Here is a 19,926-nt window from a genome sequence, read left to right on the forward strand (position 1 = left end):
GGCATTTAATAACTAATTATAAACCGGTTGCTGAGCTCTGGCTGCTGCTTAGCTCCCACTACGTGTAACCTGTCTGGGACCAGCTTTCGAATAACCATCTCATTAGAAACGGTAGGTGATAGAACCAGAACCTTCATGCTCACCCTGGGCCGCCTTCTGCTTCGTGTGCCTCTTCAACGAATAACTGCATGCTGGTAGCCAAAGACCTAGTGTAGAATCTTGAATTTTAAAAAAGGTGGATGTGGAAAGGCCCCTGTCCACCCGGTTTGGGACCCCCCACCTTCAGTCACCGCCCAGCATGGGTTAGCGCCTGAACTTTGTGAGGCTCTTTTGCTGGGGGCGGGGGGGTAGGGGGTGGGGGTAAGGCATGAGACTTTCCCCACCACTGACACCAGAGCTTAAATTATTTCTCCAGACATTCATTTTTAAAAATTTATTTATTAGGGTCAAAGGGAAGGTGACATGTGAAGGGGCCACCAGGGCATCGTCTGGGGGGCTGGGGCCTGACGAATGGGGTGGGAGCACCCTGGGGGAGGACAAGCGGGAACACAGACAGGAGCAGGGAGGGGGTCACAAGCCGCTCAATTGTCAGCTCGGGGGCTTTGCTCGAGTTCTCCCCAGCTGGGCCGTTTTGCACGCGTGGTTTAGAATAGTCCCGTGTTCTCGGAGTCTGCGGTGGATGAGCGGCCTGGCTGGGAAGTCGACGAAGCTAGAACAGGAGAGGTTTTCTCGTGGTCACAAGGTGGGAACAATGAAAGTGGGCCTGTGCTCCTGCCCCTCCTTGCGGGCCTTGTAACAGTAACAGAGGGGGAGCCGCTCGTTGGAGCCGGGGAGGGTTTTAGAGACCCTCCACATTTGGGGCCCGTGTTGGGCTTGAGCACCTTCCACGGCCCAGCCCATCCGAGGGGGGTCCCAAGCCCGGGGAGGCGGCCAATCTGCGAGTTTCTGAGCAACTGAGCCCCGTAGAGAACAACAGATTGGAAGATAGAATCAGTTAATCCCCGAACTTGAGGCCTTGGCCCGCGTCCCGGCGGCCCCAGGATGCTGCAAACGGGTCAGGCCGCAGCCCCACCTCAACGCTTTTCTCCCTTCCTCCTCCTTTGGCCCCCGCCAGCACCAGAACCCGGCCTCCCCGGCCTCCCTGCCCGGCCCGATGGGTGCACGAACCTTCTGGGGGGCGTCGCCTGCCAGGTGGCAAAGGCCGGGCGGGTACCTGTGGCCCAGCTGCTGCCGAGCGGCCCACGCCCGCGGCCAGGCCCCGCGCCAGCGTTTCCAGGGCCCTTTTGATAACACTGATTACGTTTCCCCCACCAGGGCCTTGGGCTGATTGAGCGACCGCCAACTTCTCCGGGTAACAAAGAGGAGGGGAAAGTAATCCAAACACAGGTTTTATTATAAAAACCGGGGAGTGAGAGAAGTATGTTTATTCTGTAAGATAACACACCTGCTCAGTGCCCGGGAGGCTCATTTCCATCAGTTGCCATGGCAAACTCGTTATACTTCAAGGCCATGTGGCTTTGTTTCCTTTTGAGATCTGGTCCTTGTCCTACCTTTCCTAACAACTCCGACACAATGACATGGAAGCCTGCGACAGCATAATTGATTTCTCCTTCCCTCTATCAACGGTTTACATTTGTTGGGCGGAGGACTGAGGCTCCCTTCTCCTTTGAACTCCTGGCTAACCGCGAGGCACGCTCCAGAGAGCCGTCCTCATTAACATTCCAGGTCCCCCTTCGCCGTCAGCGATAAACAAGCCCTGCATCAATGGCCTCCTTCCTTCCAGTTTTACAAATGAGTGGCTCGGTTCCACGTTTTGCTGCCGATCCAGGTGCCCAGGCGCTCAGTGCGAGGCTAAGAAGCACGCGGGGGAGGCTAAAAATAGAACAGCAGTTTGGACGCATACCAGAGCAGCTACTTCATCTCAACTTGCTTTGCACACTAAGCCTAATGGGATCCATCAGGCCTGAGTTCTCTCGCTCGTCCCCCCCTCCATCAGCGCCTTCCTGGCGAAGGGGGCAGAGGGAGGTCAGGCCAGGGACAAGACATGGGCGCCCTCGTGGTTTCAGTTACAAGTGCTGGGAGATCTGGGGGTGCTGTGATTCTTCCTTCCATCCGAGTGTTTCTAGAAAAGAGCAGGCCGGCCCAGCGCACGGTCACCTTGGCCCAGGTCCACCGTGGTCCACGACTCTCTCCTTGTTTAGCAGAGGCTCAAATATCACTTCCTTAAACACCCTGGTGAGCGGGACAGGACCCATGCTCCTATGCTCCTTGAGAAGTGAGATGGGGATCTCAGCGACACTGAGTGTCCCTCTCACGGGTCCCACCTGTTTGGCTTGAGGCTAAGGACAAGGACTTGGGAGCAAATGCACAGGCACAGAGGGAGGGGTTGTGGTGCATGACGGGGGGGGGGGGGGGGGGGGGGTGAGTGGGCAGCTCGTGAGTGCCCAGGGCCTCCTGAAGCTTCCCTGCTCCCACCAAGTATCCTGTGACTCTATCTGAAAGCTTTTTCCAATAGAAAATGGAACAAATCGGAATGAAGTTAGGAAGATGCTCTCCTGCCTGGGTGCAAGGCCTCCCCAAATACCAGCTCTATAAACTGAGTGAGGCTCTTGGCATTGTTGATGTACCTCCTGGTAAAGGGGACCTTTCCCGCAGATCCCCTCCCCCCAACTCAAAGGAGAGTTATCATGACCTGTACCTTTCTCATTTCTTCATCTGAAAGGTACTGCCGATTTTCCAAACACCTTTGTATTATTCCAACGAATGCTACTCTTGTAAGAATCAGAAGCACGGGGGGAAAGATGAATATTACAGTATTTAAAAATAAAAGCATTTTCCATTGTTTTTGCTCTGGAGATTGGCCAGATAAAACTGAAACAAAATTGACCTAAGAGCAGATTTTATCTGTAAGCTTCGGGGAGGTGCCAAAGTCCTTTAGGTTGTGCTGTGGTTTTCTATAATACTAGTATAAAATAAATAGGCCAGACTACCTCAAGAAAAGTCACACTCCGTCTAATCACAGCAATAATTAATTCCCCAAAGAATTTCCCCTAGAACAAGTTGCAACATGATCATTTAATCCTCCCGCTGCCAGAGGACAGAGGGGCATCTTCCCTCAGGCCTCCTAGGTTCCTGAGGTTCAGTTTACCCTCTGGGAGATCCTAGGTCATTTGTTGAGCAAATGTACCATCAAAAGCCAGAACGTTTTCTAGGTTTGCCAAATACATGTCTGCAGACCAGAAGCCAGGATATCTGGGTTCTAGTCCTGGGGTGAATTTAAACGAGCCCTGGTTTCTGTGGGCCCCAGCATTCCCACGGGAGGAACGACGCTGCAGAGGTGCATGATTTCTAGGGGCCTTTTCAGGTTGGAAATTCCAAATGGTCCCAGAAACAAATGATTTAAGAACTAAATTTATTTTAGTGCCTTCTCTCTTCCTTCCTGGTTTTTGTTTTTGTTTACTTGGCGGGTGGGCTCACATAGAACTATTTATCTCGAAGAGTAACGCATCATTCTTCAGGATGAGAGGCATCTCTTCGTTGTATTTTCCCACAGTCTAACTAACCTTCCTTCTCTTTTCACTCGCCACGAGGAGGTGGGGCTCACTGATTCTTTTTGGTTCATTAGGAAGAAACAGAAAGATCCTGTGTTTTGAGAAACTCTTTCTGGATCATTTCCCAATGATCACAGGACTTTGCAATCCCTTTGGCAAAGGTGATGGTGACAATGGGGTGTTTGGCAAAGTGGTGGAGGTGGTTAATGAAGTGGCTGAGGTTAAGAAAAAAATGCTCTTGGCAAAACATCTCGAAACAAGGTCTGGAATGCCCAAAGCGGAGGGCTGGCCTCCCTTGCTGAGATGACTGAGAAAAACTCCATATCTTTAAATAGGTAATTCATTTCATCGGGAAAAAAAAGGAAAGAGTATCAACAACAATAATTTTTTCTGAGCACCCAACTGAGAAATAGTCTAATACATACTTAGATCGTAGCCAGGTGCCGAGATGGCTTTGGGTGATACAGAGGTTAGGTCAAACTAACCAGGCATATGTAGGTATATTCATTAAAAATTACATCTCAAATGTTAAGTCCGTCACCAAATAGTAGACAAGAATCTAACCTTGCATTCTGCACACCTCTCCCCGGAGATCAGTTTCGGTCTGAATAAACCCTTGAGGCTAAGAGGTTATTTTTACTGACTCAGCCCTACCCAACTTCCACCCCCAAAATATCTGCAGATGAATGCACCAGGGCAGGGATAACATCTAAATAAACCAAGTGTTAATCTTGGTGTCAGTGCTCTCAAATAGTTGTCAAAATTCCTTTGATGTCCATGGTCATCAGATTTCATAGAAACTTCAAGGGTCAGACTTTTCATCACCTGGCCAGGTGTTGAGTGTGTGTGTGTGTACTTTTTGTTTTCCCTTTTTTTTTTTTTTTGCTACAAGTGCCACCAGCTGTAACACTTTAATGACTACTTGCGGAACACCAGGGACCTTCCTTCGGCATGCCTGGGGGGTGAGAACGGTGGCTGAGACCTCAGGACAGGTCTCTGAAGGGAGGAGGGGTAACACCATCACATTATTAAACCCTTGCAAACTAGAAACGTTTCAGAGAAGTAATCGCTGATGTCATTTTACTTACAATCGGGTGAATCCTTAATTTGGTGTCACCTCCAAAAAAGATAATAATAAAAAAAGATGGTGTCGCCTCCAAAAAGGATAATAAAGAGAGAGAAAGAAGTTTGTGTTTGGGGCATTTCTTAGGCATTTTGAGTTAATCACACAAGATAGTCCCACCAGGTCCCAAATGCTACAGTGTGAAAGATGCTTGTGATAGTCTTACTCTGGGTAATGATGACTTCAGGTATGCTAGCTTTTCCCCCTTTCCTGTTGTTGTTGTTAATTTTTTTAACTAAAATTTTTAAGGATTTTTATTTATTTATTCATGAGAGACACAGAGAGAGAGAGAGAGAGGCACAGACACAGGCAGAGGGAGAAGCAGGCTCCATGCAAGAGGTCCAACACGGGACTCGATCCCTGGAGCCCAGGATCATGACCTGGGCCGAAGGCAGGTGCTAAACCGCTGAGCCACCCAGGGATCCATGTTGTTGTTTTTTTATTATTTATTTATTTATTTATTTTGTGTTTTTTTTTTTTTTTTTAAATGAAGACATTCACCTTTACCACCCAGTAGACTCTCTAGGTAGCAACATAAATGAAGTTGTGTTCTTTGCAATTCATCAGCAAACTTTCCTGTTTTTGGTTGGTATTTGTCCTTTCCCTACAGTCACACCTGAGGGCTGAACTATCTCACAGCACAGCTGAGCCTTGTTTCAGAGATTAGGTGGACGGGTAGCAGGAAGCAGTAACCCACCCACCACCTCCAAATCTTCATATTAGCTTACTACTTAGGCCATAACTAACGTCAGCCCACTTTGTGCTATAGCTTATGTAGATTTTATATATACACACACACATATATGTATATATATTTCATATACAGATACGTTTATGCTTTCTCAAGATCAGATGAACAAGGTATCTATGTTTCTAAAATTACAAATGTGAGGGTGCTGTTGAAGAGACTTAAAAAAGAAGAAAATGTCTCTGTTAAGGAAATGTAATTTTATCCTCTGGGAGATGGAATTATGAAGTCAGCCATCCTTCTAAAGAGTATCTAAGGGGCACCTGGGTGGCTCAGTGGTTTAGCACCTGCCGTCAGCCCAGGGCGTGATCCTGGGGTCCTGGGATCCAGTCCCACATGGGTTCCCTGCAGGGAGCCTGCTTCTCCCTCTGCCTGTGTCTCTGCCTCTATCTCTGTGTCATCCATAAATAAACAAATAAAATCTTAAAAAAAAAAAAAGTGTCTAGGACTTCGGTCCCAGACCTTTAAGCCATTTAGGACCCTAGAGATATTTTTGTCCACGTCGTTTCAGAAGCGAGTCCTCGGGCTTTCAGGCAAGTGAAAGGACCTGCTTAAGGTCACACGCTAGCTGGCGGTAGGAGCAGGACTAGAGCGCAAAGCACCCCCCCCCCCCCCCCCCCCCCCCGAGCCGCCTCCTCTGCTCCCATCGCAGGCAGGGACCTGCAGAGCCAGGCCCCCTTTAGAATCTATGTAGAATCACGGTTGTGCGTTGTACAGAGCGGTTCTGTTGAAGAGTAAAGCTTTGAAGATCACGCTCAAAGGGGCTGCGTGACTCTGGCTCTAATCTTCATAGAGACCAGTCGGTTGCATGTATCTGACGCTACATCTAAGCAGCTTACCTGAAGCAACTGCCCGCGTCATGAGGAATTAGCGCACATCTATCCCCTTTGAGAGAAGTAAAAAGCACCTTACAAAAGACTCAATATTTTATTATTGGCACAGGAATCAGGCTTGGTCTGAGGGCGCCCGGGCATCTGGCTGAGTCACAGAAGTAGCTCTAAGCAACGGGGGGTGTTTGTGCTCCTTCCATCTACTACGGCGTCTACGAGCCAAGCAGGGCGAGGCCCAGAGCGGACGCCGCAGACGGTCAGGAGCAGCGGGCTGGGGGGGGGGGGGGCGGGTAGGGGGTCAGAAATCGCAGAGGAGGACGGTCCCCTGGGGCAGGAGGAGGCCTGTGGGGCCGCACAGCCTGGGCCTGAAGGGTCTCGTGGGGGCGGCATGGCCCCGGGGCCTGGGGTGAGGGCCGAGGGCGTCACAGGGGCACCACCTGGAGGGTGGGCAGGGGCCCCCGGGGAGGGGCTATGTACTCCTCCTCTCGGAGCAGCCGCAGCAGGATGTTCTTCTTGTTCTTGGGCCAGCTGTAGACGTGAGTGTTCTGCAGCCAGGTGGGCACGTGCTCCTGGGGGCGAGAGAGGGCCCGAGGGGCGGCCTTTAGGCAGGAGCCTGGACCCCGGGCCCCAGGCTCGGTCCCCAGCCCGCTGGGCTCCTGGAAGGGCTTAGGCCGAGGCGCTCCTGCGAGCCGTGCCTCGCCTCAGGGGGGCCTGGGGGGTCCTCGCGGCTTCAGGAGCAGCATGCTGCGTCGAACTCCTCATCCTTTATCCTATGCCCCTTACCCGGGGAAAGCCGAAGCCGAGAGCCGGGGACCCCGAGGGTGCGCCTCACACCGCCCTCCCAGAGTGGGCATTCTGCTGGGGGACACATAACAAATAAATGACGTACAGAGGTGTCTGATGCCGGTACATGCCGGGGAGAAAAATAAGACGGAGAAAGGGGAAAGGGAGGCGGCGCCGGGGCGGGGCTGAAAGGTCGGGGGCACTAACTCGCGTGTTTAGGAAAGGCCTCGCTGAGCAAATGAGCCGACTCCTACGGGAGCAGAGGGGGCCAGCTCTGTGGATGTCTGGGTCCGGGCAGTGCAAAGGCCCTGTGGTGGGGCCGTGCCGGGCCTGTTCGAGGAGCGGCCGGCCTGTGTGGCCAGAGAGGAGGGCATGAGACAGCGCAGGCGAGGAGGCCTGGAAGCAGAGGGGCCCGTGTCAGATGGGGCCTTGCAGGTTTTTTCTCTGAGCGGATGGGATCCCTTTGGGGATTGCAGAAGAAGCTTAGAAGCAGCCTCTGCTACACACCAGGCGTCACGCTGGGTGTCGACGACACCCAAATGAAAAAGACACAGTTCCTGCCTGGAGGAGTCCAGCGTCTAAGATGGGGTGTAAACGAAAACGTAAAGAAACCGTGTGCTGGGCAGCAGTGGGCCGAAGGGGCGGGAGGTGGGAGCAGTCGGCCCCGAGCACAGGCGACAAGGGGATTGTCGGAAAAAGTCTTAAAAACATGAATAAAAGCCAACCAGGAGCCGGTCTCCTTTTCCATCACCACGTTCCTGCCAGTCTCCACCCCGAAGCACATCCCGGGGAGCCAAGGCCTGTAGCTAAAGCGCTCAGCAGAAGGATAATCCGGTAATCAGGTCTATTGGCAAAGGGGTCGGGAGGTCAGGGAAGTCTAGGGGGACTGGGCAGTAGAAAGCTGAGCGGGGGGAGGGGGGCACGCAGACAGGGAAGGGCATCGTGAACGGGGAACAGACAGTGCGAAGGCGCGGGAACGAGAAAGAACGTGGCGGGGGTGAGGGCAAGGGCGAGGGCGCGGGCGCGGGCCCAGTCCAGGAGGACCAGAGCACAGAGGCGCCGCGCCTGCCTGGGGCGGGAGGCCGAGCCGTGGGCACAGCCCCCTGCTAAGGGCCCGTCTGTGAGGCGGGGAGAGGCGCGCTCGATCTTTTCCACCCCAAGGCCTCTCAGCTGGAGAGAGACAGACCAGGTCTCGGGTTCGGACCTTCGTCTTTGATGGCAGGGAGAGGACGGCTAGTGCAGGGTCAAAGGACACAGTGAGACCAGTAAGGGGGCCCTGCAGCGGGAGCAGCGAGAGCCCAGAAACGCATGCTGTCGCGCAGGGTGTGACCCTCGGGATCCCCGCGTCCCTCTCGTGTCAGCGGGCCTCTGCCCCCTTCCTCGCAGAAGACCTGCAGCCCTGACGCCCCGGGGACCCCCGCCCCGGGGGCAGCTGGGCCCGAGGCAGGGTGCGGTGGGACGCTCAAGACCTTTATCACACCTCTGTCTTCCCTCTGCCGAGCCTGGAGCATGGCCTCGGGGTGATTCTTTGTCCCCCTCCCTCCCCTGCCAGAATGTTCTTCTGGTGTAAAAAAAACCTTCATATGAACCACAGCAAACCCTCACTTTGGCAACTCTGTAGATCTAATTGCTGTCATCTACAGATTTGGGAGCTGAACTCTGCAGCAAAATACTTCTGCGGACAGTCAGCAAAAAAACCCTACACGTCTTGACTTTTATGTATGAGAGATAAGAAGTATCAGATGAACGGTCTTTTTTTTTTTTCTCTCATGAGTTAAAACACAAACGACTGCTTTGTGTGTAATGGCTGTTTGCACAATTAGGACAGCGATGGTCCATCAGATAACACCTTAAAACCTTCCTGATGCAAGCTGCTGAGCTGAGCGCTGCAACCTGTGGATCTTTCCGGTAACACGGTTATCTCTGAGGACTGAGAAAGGGTTCACCAGCTCTGCGCTTGATATCCCAGATAGCAAGCCAACAACCAAAGCTAGAATCCTAAGGTGGTTTTGTTCATTGGTTTACCTTCTTCGCATTCGGGAAGAGCACAGGGATGAATCGGAAATTCATGCTTCCTTGTTTTATGAACTCAATCTGCATCTGGAACACAAAGAGTCGGAGGGTTTGACTTGGGGAACGAGGCGGAGTTCATGGCACCCCCCACCACGCAGGCCCACACGGCGTTTTTATTCCGATCTCCTTTGAGGGCCACACACGCCCGTGCTTTTTAAGCTCTCGCCGTTACACACGCACGCTACTCACTCACTCGTCGTTTATTGGAGGCTACGAAAAGTCACGCTCTGTGCGGGACCTCGGGTTTCAAGGATTCGGACAACCTTTCGGGGTGAGCTGGGCTGGCTCGCGTCGGCTCACGAGAGCCGGTTGTGTGCATCCCTTCCCAGTTCTGCGTTCAGTGACTTTACACTGGTAGCTTGGAATTGGCTGTAAGGAGAGCATCTATACCATGGAAATGGGAAAATCCTACAAATCAGGATTTTTGAGAAGCAGCTCACCAGAACACTACCGACACCATCGCTATCCTCCCGAAGCCAGCAGACGGGTAAGCAGGGAGAAGGGTAGACCGCCCACCACAGGGCAGTGTGAGAAGTAAGAACAAATTGCCGCGGAAGCCCAAAATGAGGGCCATGCATCCTGCATCGGTGATCTGAAGGACGGTTACAAGGGAGGGGTCACTTAGATACTGAACGACAAGAAGGATCTGGTCGGGCCGAGGAAGTAGGGGTGAGGCGAAGGGCATTCTCAGCAGAGCCAACAGCACGAGCAATGCCTGGAGGTGCCCGCGAATGTTGGCCGGGGTTGGGACCAGCAAGCATCGCTTGCAGGAGGAGCCCGGGCTGGGCTAGGGAGGCAGCGGGAGATGAGGCTGGGGGTCAACTCCAAGGAGCTCTGCGCGCCACCCTGTAGGTTCCCCACACAGTTCCAGCTCGCTCTGACACGTCGCTCAGGCCTCAGCCGCCGAGCACTCTAGCACCCCCAGAATCTCCAAGGTGAGGGGGGCTGGAGTCTTCCCAATGCTGTGACCAGCTCCAGGCTTTCAGTCATCGGATGACAAGGAGACGAGGAATCATGTGTTCCCAAGTACCTCATCTTCCAATTGATTTTTATGACTGAGAAGTCTTCGCCGTGCAGGGGAATAAAAACAGGACAGAGAAGAAAGTGACAGCGGTGACAGCTGGTTATTGAAGTCACCATAGAAACCTCCTCATAAACACACACACACACTCACACTCACACACATGAACACTTCACGAGGTTTGTTTTTTCTTTTTCTCAGAACCACTGTCTTTTAACATTCAGAGGCCCAAACGCGTATTTTCAGAAGGATCCGCGCCCCGTGCACCGGGGAAGCACCAATCACCAGGACAAACACGTGGGAGGAAGGACCCGGAGTTTGCAAGTTGTAAGTGAAGAAGTGGACGTCGCCTCTGGCGTCCAGGACCCTGAATCCGTAAAGTCGTGCTCGTGTAGCAGGGCGCCCGACCTGCCGGCAGGCCCCACGGCGGCCGTGTGTTGTCACTTCCTCTCCTGGTCCGACACGGGCTCTGGCCAAGTCTGTGGCCCTCGGGTGCGGTTACTCGCGGCTACCTCCTCGCCGCCTCGGGCCTCGAGGCCTCTGCTGCCTGGAGGGCGCCCGGACGTGGTCTTAGCTGGCCTCGTCGCCCCTCCGGATAAGGAAGGGCCCAAGCACCGTTGTCCCCAGGAGTTCGGAGACAGTCTGGTTCGCCGCTGGGCAGCGTCGGGCGAGCGCGAGGCCGAGCTGTTCCACGGCCAGGCACGCCGGCAGCGCTCGACGGCTTTCCTCGGGGGCTGGCGGGACCCGGAGCCCTTCCCACACACCAGGTCGCCTCCCAGGCCCGGCAGCTTCCTGGAGACGCCCGGGGGGCCACCGAGGGCTTTGGGGCCTTGCAGACGTGGGCAGCAGGCGGACCCTCCCCTGGGCCCCGGGAGAGGACGGAGCGGGCTGCCTCCTGGCCCGACGCTCCGCCCGCACCCCCTGGTCTCGGCTTTGACTTTTGGTTGGTTCTAAGCTCAGATCAGTGGTCGGCGGGTGGGGAACCCCATCCACCCACCCATCCGGCCCCTTTTCCCGAGCTCCTGGTCCCCCGGATGGACCCAGACCTAGGCTGGCCCCCCCGAGGTGAAGCGGCCTGTCCCGCGCCGGCTGGCGTTCCGCCCTGTGCCGCTTACGGGTCCGTCTGGCCCGCTTGGGCGTCCTGCCCCACCCCCCATGTCTTAATCCCTGATCCTTTCTGCCCATTCCCGATGCCTGTGAACCGTTGCTGTTGAAACGGAGCCTGCAAGTTCTGGTCCCGTGGATGTCAAGCCTTCTTAAATCTCCGAATCCAGGCCCCCGGGGGGCTCAGTGGTTGGGCACCTACCCTTGACCCAGGGTGTGACCCCGGGTCCTGGGATCGAGTCCCGCATCGGGCTCCCCACAGGGAGCCTGCTTCTCCCTCTGCCTGTGTCTCTGCCTCTCTCTCTCTCTCTCTCTCTCTCTGTGTCTCATGAATAAATAAATAAAATCTTTAAAAAAAAAAAAAAACCTCAGAATCCTTGGGAAGCACACAAGCCTGGGAAGGGCGAGCCAGCTCTGGCTGAGATGGGCTGGGAGGCCCCGAGCCGCCCTGGGCCCAGCACCTGTGAGCACCCGCTGGGGGCTCCACGGGACATTTTGCAAGTCACACGTCTTGTCCGGCGTTCTAGCCAAGCAGGCAGCGTCTCCCCGCAGTGTCTCTCATCCCGACAGGCGCGGGGATCGCAGGCCCGCAGAGGAGCCAGTTCCAAAGCTGGGTGATCTTTCTGGTCCGAATGTTCTATCAGGCACCGAGCAAGCCTGGCTCCCTGATACATTTGTCCCATGGGCTTTGGCCTGGCCGAGCCCCGAGGTCAGGCGTGGCCGTGGCCAGGCTGCACCGACGAGGGAGGATCCCTTCCCGGGACCTGAGCACCGAGATGTACCCTGCGCTTCACAGGCACCATTTCACGGACTCTTCGCAACAGCCTGTAAGTGTCAGCGACCCGTCGTGTGATCAGGGACACGGAGGCACGGCGAGCTTCGGGCGCTTGGCCCGGTCCCACCGCGACGCGCGAGGAAGTAGGACTTGAGCCGCGTCCATGTGACACAACAGCGTGCGGCGCCCAGGGCGGCCACCCTGCCCGCGGGTGGACCGCTGAGCCAGCAGAGCCCAGTTTTCCAGGGCCCAGGACTGAGAGATCTCACGTGAACCCCCGCCCGGCCACAGGCAGGAGGCGAGGCCCGGGGCTTGGTCACCTGCCCGCCCGCCAGCCCCGCCCGCGCGGCTCCCGCGCTCTGCCCGCTCACCAGCCGATGGATGTACTTAGTATGTAGGCCGTGCTCGTCCTCGTCCAGCTGCGACTCGGCACCTTCCACATCCTGTTTGTATTTGGGGCTGATTGCTACAATTATCATCACTGTCTTCTGTTAATGAGAGAGAGGCATGTTTATGGGAGTGTAAAGTGCGGTCCATTTGGTGCAGGCGGGCTGGCAAGGGGCCAGCAGGGTCGGGCGCGCCGACAGACTCCCGGGCTGTCTGCGGACAGATGCACGGACAGTCTCGGGCACTGGGGGCCCCTGTCGGCGGACTCCCGTCTCCCCTGCTGCCCCGTCTCCCTCCCGCTCCCTTCAAACACAGAGCAAACGGCTCTGCTACATGGAGGCACTTTGGCCCCTCTTTCCCCACAAGCATCACTGACGAACGTCTCATACGCCTGAATCACGAAGCGCTTCTGCATCGTGGCAAAAAGGCTGTGCAACAGCACCGCTCAGGCCCCCTCCCTGGGGTGCTGGAAGGAGGCCTCAGGGACTGTGCTCCCCACCGCCCTGCTGGCCTGCAAGCCCCCTCCCTGGGGCGGCTGGGGGAGGCCTCAGTGACTGTGCTCCCCACCGCCCTGCTGGCCTGCAAGCCCCCTCCCTGGGGCGGCTGGGGGAGGCCTCAGTGACTGTGCTCCCGGCTGCCCTGCTGGCCTGCAAGCCCCCTCCCTGGGGCGGCTGGGGGAGGCCTCAATGACTATGCTCCCGGCTGCCCTGCTGGCCTGCAAGCCCCCTCTCTGGGCTTCTGGAAGGAGGCCTCAGTGACTGTGCTCCCGGCCGCCCTGCTGGCCGGGGACGTGTGGACGTGTCTGCACAGCCAGGAGTGGCAGCCCCTTTAGCACAAAGCAAACATCAGGCTGCAGACACAAGGAAAAGCCACAAACCCCCAGGCTGCCGAGACTGTCCCCCACGGCTCCCTCCAAAAGAAGCGGCTGAAGCCGCCGACACGGACACACTGGCAGCAATCAATTTCTATCTTGTTAAAGCACAAAGTGTCCCAGTGGTCAGTATAGATTCTGTCAGTGGAAAACAAATCACAGGGCTGCGAGAGGGCGCCCAGGCGGGGGCCGGGGTGGCGGCCGGGGTGGGGGGTGCAATTCCCCGGGCAGCCTCCCAGGACAGCTCTTGAGCCCAATCCTGCAAAACGCTTGGGGTGGCCTCAGATTAAATTGAATTCTGTCTCTGCCTCCCTACTCCCTGCCTTCATTTCCTCTTTTCCTTTTCTGCTCAAAAAAATTGTTTGCTCTGATTGTTATCAACCACCTGTGTCTGGTTTGACCGTTATTTCCTGCCGGTGCATGTCCACGAGGGTGACCCCATCCTTCCTTTCCAGGTCTTTGCACGGCTGCCAACAAGGGAGGCTTTGTTGGGACTTTCTCAGCTTTGGACTTGGTGCGCCTGCCAGTGCTTCTCTCATAAAATAACTCCGCAAGCTGATGGTCTTTTTCACCAGAAAACAAGCTCAGAATTTGGGAATGTACTTACATCTCTAAGGTAGCGTTCCATCCACTTAATGATATCAATGCCTCGGATTCTATCCTCAAATATGTCAATCTACGAGGAAAAAGAGGTGGGAGGTGGCTCTTAACGAGAAGCTTTCTCTAGATGCAGAGCAAGAGAAAACACAAGAGACTCTACGTATTTAAGATTGGAGAAATCACGAATTCTTTCTGCAGGGAGGAACATACGAGTCTAAAAAACAAAAATGCAATTTTTCTTAAAGTGTTCCCTGTTTCAACATTAGTAGGCATTTAAGTATTTCATATCCATAATTAAGATACAGTGGTACCCACCAAAATGTACCTACGCCTACTCAATAATTACGTCTAAAAAAAAAAATCTGAGACACATAGTGAACCGCGTTGGATAGAAGCCGGAAATATACATGTATCTGTAATTTGAAAGGCAAACACGATATGATGCTGGAACATTTTAATGAGTGTGTGGTGTGCAAGGACTGAGATACAGTTCTGGTGCTTTCCTTGCCTTAGCCAGGTCATTATTATGGTATCATGTCCCGTTTCGGTCTATACGTTTAAAAAGCATTGTATGAAACTTGGGGCAAATCCAAGGAAACTGTCACGGAAACAATTACGGAGTTGGTGGGAACGGGTTTGTGATGAAAGTCAAGAAGCAGAACTCTCAGGCCTCGAGAAGACATATTAAATGTCAAGTCTTCGGAGGAATATCCGAAGGGGAGAAAAACCAGCTCTTTCCTATTTTTCAGAAGGCCAAATCGGAAGGCCTTGCTGGGGCTCAGGCCTGTCCTGCAGCCAGAGGGGAACGTACCTGCCTACGAGGTGTTCTTGTTTACAAGGTGGACCATATACTAGAATGGGTAACTCGGGGAGAGCGACCTTGAGGACGGCTTATTTGACGCAGCCACACTGCTCTCAGATCAATTGTCCTAAACGTCGCTCCGCCATTTGAGACGGATCGAGTCCTAGCCATTGGGCAAGCTCAGCACGCCGTCCATGGCCCAGGCTTCCTTCCCCCTCTCCCTCACCTGCCCTGTCTACTTGACTCCCTGGCACCCTGAAAGCACAGCACATGCCTCCCTGCCCCCTGTGAATCCTCCTCACACGCTGACCCCCTCGTCCTCACCTCACCCGCCTCCGCCCCATTGTGACCAGTGGTACTGGACAGTCCACACATTATTACAACATCCTTTCATTTGCCGGATGTCTCATTTATGTCTGCCTTAACTCTTCAACCTGGCTCCACTCTTCCTGCAGAAGGAGAAAGTGCCTCGAGTGCATCAAACTGTCCAGTACCTACAGTACGCAACACTCACTAGGTCAGAAGATGTCTCCTTACTGATGGCACATCGCAAATGAAACAAATGGCTCTCCTTTTGGTTTGGATGATCCTTTTGGTTTGGAGGATCCCTGCTTTAAAACATCTATGGCAGGTGCTGGGTGGCTCAGTGGTTGAGCTTCTGCCTTTGGTTCAGGTCGTGATCCTGGAGACCCAGGATTAAGCCCCACATCGGGCTCCCCCTGCATGGAGCCTGCTTCTCCCCTGCCTGTGTCTCTGCCTCTCTCTCCCTCTCTGTGTCTCTCATGAATAAATAAAGAAAATGTAAAAAAAAAAAATAAAATAAAACATCTATGGCCAAAGACCACATGAGGTAATCTTGTGAAAGCTCGTGTGGCTTTCTGTGACTGGATCCGTAATCCACTTCTATTACATGAGATGGAAGCAGTATGGGGTCGGGGTTGAGAAGACACAGACAGCTTGGCTCTACCCTTGGTTCTACTGTTGGCTTCTGCACTTGCCACTTGCATAACTTTAAAAACATCACCGAAACTCTCTAAGTCTTATTACCCTTATTTGTAATACGTGGTTACTAAACCTACTTCCCAGGATGGTTGTGAGGATTAAAACAATTGGACATGGAAAAGGTGTATCATAAAGCCACGTTTGAAGAAAGTACTCAATACGTGGTTATATTTATTGTTACCCTAGCACCTAAACCATTCCTCGCTACTGAGGTGGATGGACTTCCTGGGAGGCACATGTGCTGGACATCTCTCATTGGTCTCTCCAGATCTCCGCCAAAGTCCACAGCTTCTATAAGGCCAACTGCTCCACACAGCCACTGTTACAGGCCAAGCTGTGTCCCCCCCACCCCCACCCCAAACTCGTTACTTGAAGTCTTAACCCCCAGTGCCTCAGCGTGACTGTATTTGGAGACAGAGACTTTAAAGAAGTGAGATAAAATGGGGTCATCTGGGTGGGCCCTGATCCGATACGACTTGGTGTCCTTAGAAGAGGAGATCAGGACACACACAGAGCAAAGACCAGGTGAAGACACGGGAAGAAGACGGCCATCTCCGAGCCGAGGAAGCTGTGCTCACATACACAAGCCAAGGAGGAGGCCCAGAAAGAAACCAGTGTTGCCGACACCTTAGTCTTGGATGTTCAGCCTCCAGAACTAGGAAATAAATTTCTATTGTCACCGTAACCACTCTTCCCTTGCCTCTTTAGACCTGGGGTGGTAGCGATCCCTGCAGTTGCCGGTCCCAAGATATTGCTCTGTTCCCTGTGGATTTCTTAAAATTTACCCAGAGCTTTGAAAAATAGTCCTTTCATTGAACTTTCCTTGAATTATCCATTAAGTGCTTTCTATCTCCTCCCCCCCCCCCCCCCAACTAAGGGGCTCTCGATGTATCAACATAGTAACGTAGCTGTCCAGGGCGGGGCTCTGCGATTCTACTCCAAGGCTTCACAGTCATCAGGATCAGGGACAGATTTAAATTCTAAGTAGCCACCTGATTGTTAAGGTCATAAAAACCTGTCCTCTTCTCCAAGGGCAATCAGTATGCTTATTTGGAAATGACCAAAAAGTAAGATCTTTTCTGAAATGTGGGTCTTATAACCTGTAATTTGATTTTATGTCATGGTTGCCACGGTGCTTTCTTATTCTAGAAATGTTGGTTTCTACACAGTCATATAAGTTGGAATGTATACAGCGCACGCATTTTAAGCTTGCAGACACTCCTGTTTAAAAAAAAATCACAGAATAAAGAAAAAAAATTTGATGAAAACTGTTAAATGATGCTATGCAATCATTAAAATGGACACGTAGCTACTAAGTATTCCTTTTTTTTTTTTTTTTTATACTTCAACATTCAGATTCCTGGGTATTTTCCTTAGTTTTTTATCACCTTCTAGAATTCACTGTCACCAAATACCCAGAGCGGGTCTCTGGGAAGGGAAAGAAGTGATCTCAGTGTCTAAGGAAAGCCAGCCCCCTGCGCGGCCTCCCGGGGTATTTTATTTATCCTACAGAAGAACGCACATGACTAAGCTGTGCTGCTGGAAGGCGCTGCAGGCGGACTTGGGGCGCGTGCTGGCTGAGATCTCTGGGGCCGGGGTCACCGTGGACGCGGGGCGGGGTCACCCAACTCCCCGGGGCTGGACGCCACCAGCTGAGAACCTGGCCCCAAAGCGCCGCAGCCACCCCGAGGCCTGGAAGGAGGCCAGGCCCGGGGCCTCGTACCCCAGGCCTCCCAGGCCACCGCCCGCAGACGGGCCTGGTGCGGCAGCAGGTGGCCGAGGAGCCTGTGGCCTCCGTGTCACAGGAGTCCCGGCCAGAGCACTGTCGGCTCGGCGGGAAAGGGCGAAGGAGAGGCCGGCGTCCTCCTCCGGCGGGGGCCGAGCTGCGCTGCCGGTCAGCAGTGAGTAACCCCGTGCTGGCCTGTTCGCGGGTACCCGGGTCGGTGGCCCAAGACGTGTGCAAGAAGGAGGCCGGAGACTCCGGAGAGTTAGAGGTCTAGACGCAGCTACCCACATCCTTAGGCATTTAGTCCATCATCACAGAATTCGGGCAATACCGTTTAAAACCTCAACAGTTACATACATATATATATATATATATATATATATATATATATTTTTTTTTTTTTTCCTCCCTCTGTTTTTCTTCTCACTATACTCACTTTCATTGTTCCATCTTCTCCCTGGGTAAAATACTTACTGCAGTTTGGAAGCCATTGACCAGCAAAAAGTTCACAAACTTCACCACCTCCATGGCTGTGTCCATAGAATAAGTGATAAAGACTTTCCCTAAGAGAGATTTTTCACATTTAATAGAGACTCGTCAAATGATTCTATTCCAAACACTTGTAAATCGCATGAGGCAGTGGCTTTTGTCTCTCTAGAATAATAGAGTGAAACTCTGGGATGGGGGTGGTCCCAGGGCTTATGCCTGCAGCTGTGGGAATTGCTGTTCTCAGGACAGAGATGCTCAGGCCCTGGGGGGCCGGGGTCCCTGGAAGGGAGCGCAGGGAAAGAAGAATGCTGGCAGCCCGAGACAAGCCAAGGAGGTCTGCTGAGAAACCGCATGATGCGTGAACAAAATCCGTCACCCAGAACCCGCAGGTCCTTAGGATCAGGCCACCTCCCGGTGACTTAGACACACTTGGCACGGGGCCTAAGGAGGACTCACAGCAGGCCAAGAAGCTGAACCTTGCTAAGGGGCCACCCAGCAGTGTCCTCTTCCGCTCTCCGATGCTCTCTGCTGCCCTGAACCCTTGCTAGACAAGGCCAATTAGGGGAGAGGGAGAAAGTGGCTCCTTGCCCCTTCCCTCCCCTTATCCACTTGCTGGTGGGAGAGAGGCCAGGAAGCTGGGGCGCACTAAAGCACAGCCCAGGAACCCCGGGGGCTTGAAAAACAGATGCCACCTCTGGGCATCCAGCGGCACCGGCTCCCTGCCTCCTCCCTGGGTCAGCCTGGAGCAAACAGATGGTGTGGTGCCCACAGTGTGACCCGGGCAGGATGCAAACCCGTGTTTTCTCGGGCTGAAATCTTCTGGGACATTATCTGGCTAGCATGTTAATGTGATAGATGGGTAATCTCAGTGTTGTTGGCTTTTCGTCGGGTTGGACAGGCTCAATCTCAGGAAGTCCCTGGGGCAGAGGCTGGGGGAGAAAGGAAGGCTAGAGAGAAAATACAAGTGCGTATGCATTCATCTATGCTTGGGCTCTGGGTTTTTTTTTGAAGCAAATATCTCAAATAGCCGTGGGCACCCGGTCACGCTGACTCATTGAAGCAGCCAGGCACACTGACAGCACTCACTGTATTCTTAACACCTAACACTCATCCAGTCCCCATGTAAGAATTTGGGGACTCCTTTACAGATTATAGTAAGATCAATATGATCTACAGACAGACATCCGGCTTAGAGCCCATGCCAGGCAACATCCATTCTCCAGAAATGCTCAAGATTAAAATGTGTAAGATTTCAAGAAGATTAAAATATATATATATATTTTGAATGATCCTTGCCGTACAAATCTTCCAGAATCCTAAATGACTAGCGAGCACAGACTCCCCAGATAGGCGTCAGCAAATGCAAAAGGCTTAATTTTCACATCTAGTTCAAAGAGGCAAAGGGTTTGCAAAGGGCTTCTTGGAATCACCTGAACTTCTCTAGCAAGCACAACAGAATATTACAATTTCACAAGCAGTGGCTCTTTTCATAAGATTTCTGGAACTTACTGTCCTGCCTGACCTTAATATGAGAACATCTTGGTGATATTTCAACATTTCTGGTTCTGGCTGCAAAATATGGAAAAAGAATCATCACCTGACACTTAGTCGAATGTTTCTTTAAATAAAAGCCTTACTTTGCATTTGGTTGTAAAGCAGTATGGAGAATGTGAGACCACTTTTTCCAAACAAGATTGCTCATTCCTACAGGAAATGACCTCGTTCTTGATGGCTGCTGCTAATTTATGGCGAAACGCTAGGTCCCTGGCCAATACCACATGGACATCCAATCAATTTACCCAGGGACAGGTCCACTCAAGAGCATCATTTAGAAGAGAGAAGCACTGGGGTTACTTGTCGTTGGAGTTTATGTTTAAGAAAATCTCGTGGTAAGCATTTTGTGAGTATGGCTGGTACTGTCAGAATCCTAAAAACATCCACACAAAATGCCAATTACTTTTTTTTTTAAGCAAAAAGTAAAAAAGTAAAGTTTATTCCACTGTGTGTATGAGAAATCCCCGAGATCATAGATGAATAATCA

The 19,926-nt window shown here is 53.0% G+C and overlaps 1 protein-coding gene and 1 long non-coding RNA gene across 2 annotated transcripts in view; both read right to left on the reverse strand.

Annotated features, from left to right (window-relative positions):
• Positions 1-418: 418 nt before the first annotated feature.
• LOC140595671 (uncharacterized) lies at positions 419-2,193 on the reverse strand. Its single transcript, XR_011997468.1, has 2 exons — positions 1,168-2,193; positions 419-709 (listed from the first exon to the last, which is right to left on the reverse strand). It is a non-coding gene; the product is annotated as an uncharacterized lncRNA (long non-coding RNA).
• A 4,137-nt stretch (positions 2,194-6,330) lies between these two features.
• Positions 6,331-19,926, reverse strand: part of TRAF3IP2 (TRAF3 interacting protein 2) — a 41,908-nt gene continuing 28,312 nt past the window's right edge. The window contains exons 5-9 of the mRNA XM_026005815.2: positions 17,871-17,959; positions 13,874-13,942; positions 12,380-12,496; positions 9,061-9,135; positions 6,331-6,821 (exon numbers count right to left, since the gene is read on the reverse strand). Of these exons, the coding sequence (XP_025861600.2) occupies positions 6,675-6,821; positions 9,061-9,135; positions 12,380-12,496; positions 13,874-13,942; positions 17,871-17,959 (497 nt within the window). The 3' untranslated portion in view covers positions 6,331-6,674. The remainder of the gene's footprint in view (positions 6,822-9,060; positions 9,136-12,379; positions 12,497-13,873; positions 13,943-17,870; positions 17,960-19,926) is intronic.

This window comes from Vulpes vulpes, chromosome 1 (assembly GCF_048418805.1).
Source record: "Vulpes vulpes isolate BD-2025 chromosome 1, VulVul3, whole genome shotgun sequence".
In the NCBI taxonomy this organism is placed as follows: Eukaryota; Metazoa; Chordata; class Mammalia; order Carnivora; family Canidae; genus Vulpes; species Vulpes vulpes.